The 2,808-nt window shown below is 41.8% G+C and overlaps 1 protein-coding gene across 1 annotated transcript; it reads right to left on the bottom strand.

Annotated features, from left to right (window-relative positions):
* Window positions 1-1,503: 1,503 nt before the first annotated feature.
* LOC311595680 (large ribosomal subunit protein P1-like) lies at window positions 1,504-1,957 on the bottom strand. Its single transcript, XM_084778637.1, has one exon. The coding sequence runs from the start codon at window positions 1,876-1,878 to the stop codon at window positions 1,534-1,536; it is 345 nt and encodes a 114-aa protein (XP_084634763.1). The 5' UTR covers window positions 1,879-1,957; the 3' UTR covers window positions 1,504-1,533.
* Between the last annotated feature and the right edge of the window lie 851 nt (window positions 1,958-2,808).

The following is a 2,808-nucleotide window of genomic DNA, read 5'->3' as shown; positions in this document are numbered from 1 at the left end:
AATTTGGATAGTGGGTGTAAAGCTGATTTTTGTGAGTCTTGCATGCTAACTAAAAGAAAAGCAAGGCTTCAGCTGGCATGAAGGGCAGGTGCTCTTGCGTGGCCACACCTGCAGGGACAGGAGATGGTTAAGAAGTCAGCCCACAATCTGACCTCCCAGTCTTCTGGGTGACTCATAACAGTAGGCTCTGTTGGCAGAAAGCGATCAGAATCTCTAACAGAATATATGGATCCACAGTGCTTTTCATTGTGAGGGAATTAAAAAATATAAATTCAAAGTGGTCCTCGCTATATCAAGGCAGATGTTGGTGTCCAGGTTGCTTTGTAGAAAAGATATTATGAGCTCTGAATCAAACAGAGCTAATTTTTAGGATGGACTGCCCCACACTCCCTGTGGACACAGACTGCAGCATTGGTCCAGATCTTAACTAAAGGTTAGCAGACACAATGCACTGGTTGTTGCAGCTTCCTCACCCAGCCTTGCTATATTAATTACATATTTGGGAAAAGAGGACGCCTCCACGTGAGCAAAATCTCTAATCATCATTCACAAGTTGTTTTAAGTTTGTTAATTAGATGCTAGGGTTCATTTTACACACACACACACACACACACACACACACACACACACACACTCACACACCTGGCACAGAGGACAAAGACACTATCACGCACCTTCAGATGCTAGGGTCATGTTCTACTGGTCTGAGCTGGTTTCTCTACGGACCCTGGGATCTGTGTTGCCAGGAGAAAGAGGTGATTCAAACTGTTCAGTTTCAGATCACACACATTTACAATTTAGGAAGCTGCTGCTCATGATATCAAAAGTAAGATCTTGTGAAAACCACTCCAGATGTCACCATCTGGGCCTTCTTCACAGTCCACACTATTCAAGAATTGACACCAACACCTGTGTCTTCATTAGACTCAGCAAATTTCTTCCACAGACACAATCTTATATCCTACATAGAATAATCAGCTTTCCCCCAAATAATTCCTGATGTTTAATTTTGTCAGCTTTAAAGCATAGAAAATCACCTAGCTGCCAAGCCTTGGAGTTGGCCTCAGGGTTTGTTGATTTGACATGATTAGACCCAGCTTAACTATGAAGAGTGCTATGGTTTGGGGTCTTGGACTGAATAGAAGGGGCAACTTAGTGGAGCATGAGCACTTATCACTTTTAGCCTTCTAATGGTGTTAGCATGGCCATCTGCTTCAGTCCTCAGCTGCCATGCCTTCCCTGCATTGATAGCCTGCACCCTTTAACTGTGAGACAAAAGAAACCATTCTTCAAGTTGCATTTGTCAGGGAATGTTATCTCTGCAATGTACATTTCCTTTTGTTGTTGCTGCTCTTAACTTTAGAATTAAAAAAAAAAATATATATATATATATATATATATATATATATATATATATATATATATATATATATATATATATATACAGTCTCAGAAAAGAAGATATAGCAGAAGCAGAGCAGATCTTTTTTTTTTTTCAGGTTTAGCTTTTTATTGAGCAGGTTAACAAGAAGTTTAGTCAAAAAGACCAAAGCCCATGTCTTCATCAGACTCCTCAGATTCTTCCTTCTTTGCTTCCACTTTCTTCTCCTCAGCTGGGGCAGCTGTGGCGGCTGGTGTCGGACCTCCTGCTGGTGCAGCTCCGGCTGTTGGAGCTGGCCCACCAGCCCGTACACTGCAGATGAGGCTCCCAATGTTAACACTGGCCAGAGCCTTTGCGAACAGGCCAGGCCAGAAAGGTTCAACGTTGACACCGGCTGCTTTAATGAGGGCATTGATCTTATCCTCCCTGAGCGTCACCTCGTCGTCGTGAAGAATAAGGGCAGAGTAGATGCAGGCAAGCAAGGAGACAGATGCCATGTTGTGAACTCCTGGCACGGTGCTAGTCGCCGGATGAAGTGAAGGCCTCACCCCAAAGCGGCCTTAGCTTCCTCCGAAGATCCGACACTTTGGCTGCAGCTGAGAAAAAAAAAAAAAACCAGAGCAGATCTTTAGTCTGGATGTGGAGGCATCTGTCCTGGAGGGCCCTGACTCAGGCCTGAGCCTAGAATGCCCATGCCGCTTCTTACTTCACTGCAGCCTCCTCTTCTAGCCCTTCTTCTTTCAAAGCCAATTATACGTTTTTTGGTTTATTTTATTTTACTTTTGATGTCTTGAGAAAAGGTCTTACTCTTTTGTAGCTCAGGCTAGCTTCAGCTGTGCACTACTCTCCTGCTTTGGCATCCTGAGTGCTGGGATCAGTGTAATATGCTGCCGTTCCTAGATTTCTTTTTATTTTCTACTCTGCCATAAAGAAAGTATTTTGAACTAACTTCCACAACTTTTTGAAAGCTTGTTTATAGAAAAAAGAGCTGATAGTGTCTAAAAAGCAGGTGTTTCAGTGTATTGTTATTTTGATATAAAATTAAGGAGAGGCCAATAGATGGTAGAATTGGATACAACAATACCAGGACTGGCCATATTTACTGTGCATGCTGCAGCTTCACAAACTAGGAAAAGACGTTTTCTTCAAGGCTGCCAAATACAAATAGCCAAAACACTAAGAATGTAACATTTATGTAATTCCTGATTGTGGCATGGTTCTTCTTGCTATAGGTAGTTTATCGTATATATGTATGATACTATAAATGTATATGTTAAAAATTAAAAAAATATTTAATAAAAAAAGAAATAAATAGAAAGACAAAGAATTCTCAAAAAAGAATGCCAGTCTCCCTCTCTCTCTCTCTCTCTCTCTCTCTCTCTCTCTCTCTCTCACACACACACACACACACACACCACCACCACCAA

The sequence above is a fragment of the Acomys minous genome (genome assembly GCF_964271855.1).
Source record: "Acomys minous genome assembly, chromosome: 4".
Classification (NCBI taxonomy): Eukaryota; Metazoa; Chordata; class Mammalia; order Rodentia; family Muridae; genus Acomys; species Acomys minous.
The sequence above is the reverse complement of the archived record's forward strand: the minus strand, read 5'-3'. Positions and strand labels throughout refer to the sequence as shown.

Excerpts from the sequence above, each read along its gene's own strand:
- LOC311595680 (XM_084778637.1), bottom strand. The coding sequence starts at position 1,878 with ATGGCATCTGTCTCCTTGCTTGCCTGCATCTACTCTGCCCTTATTCTT.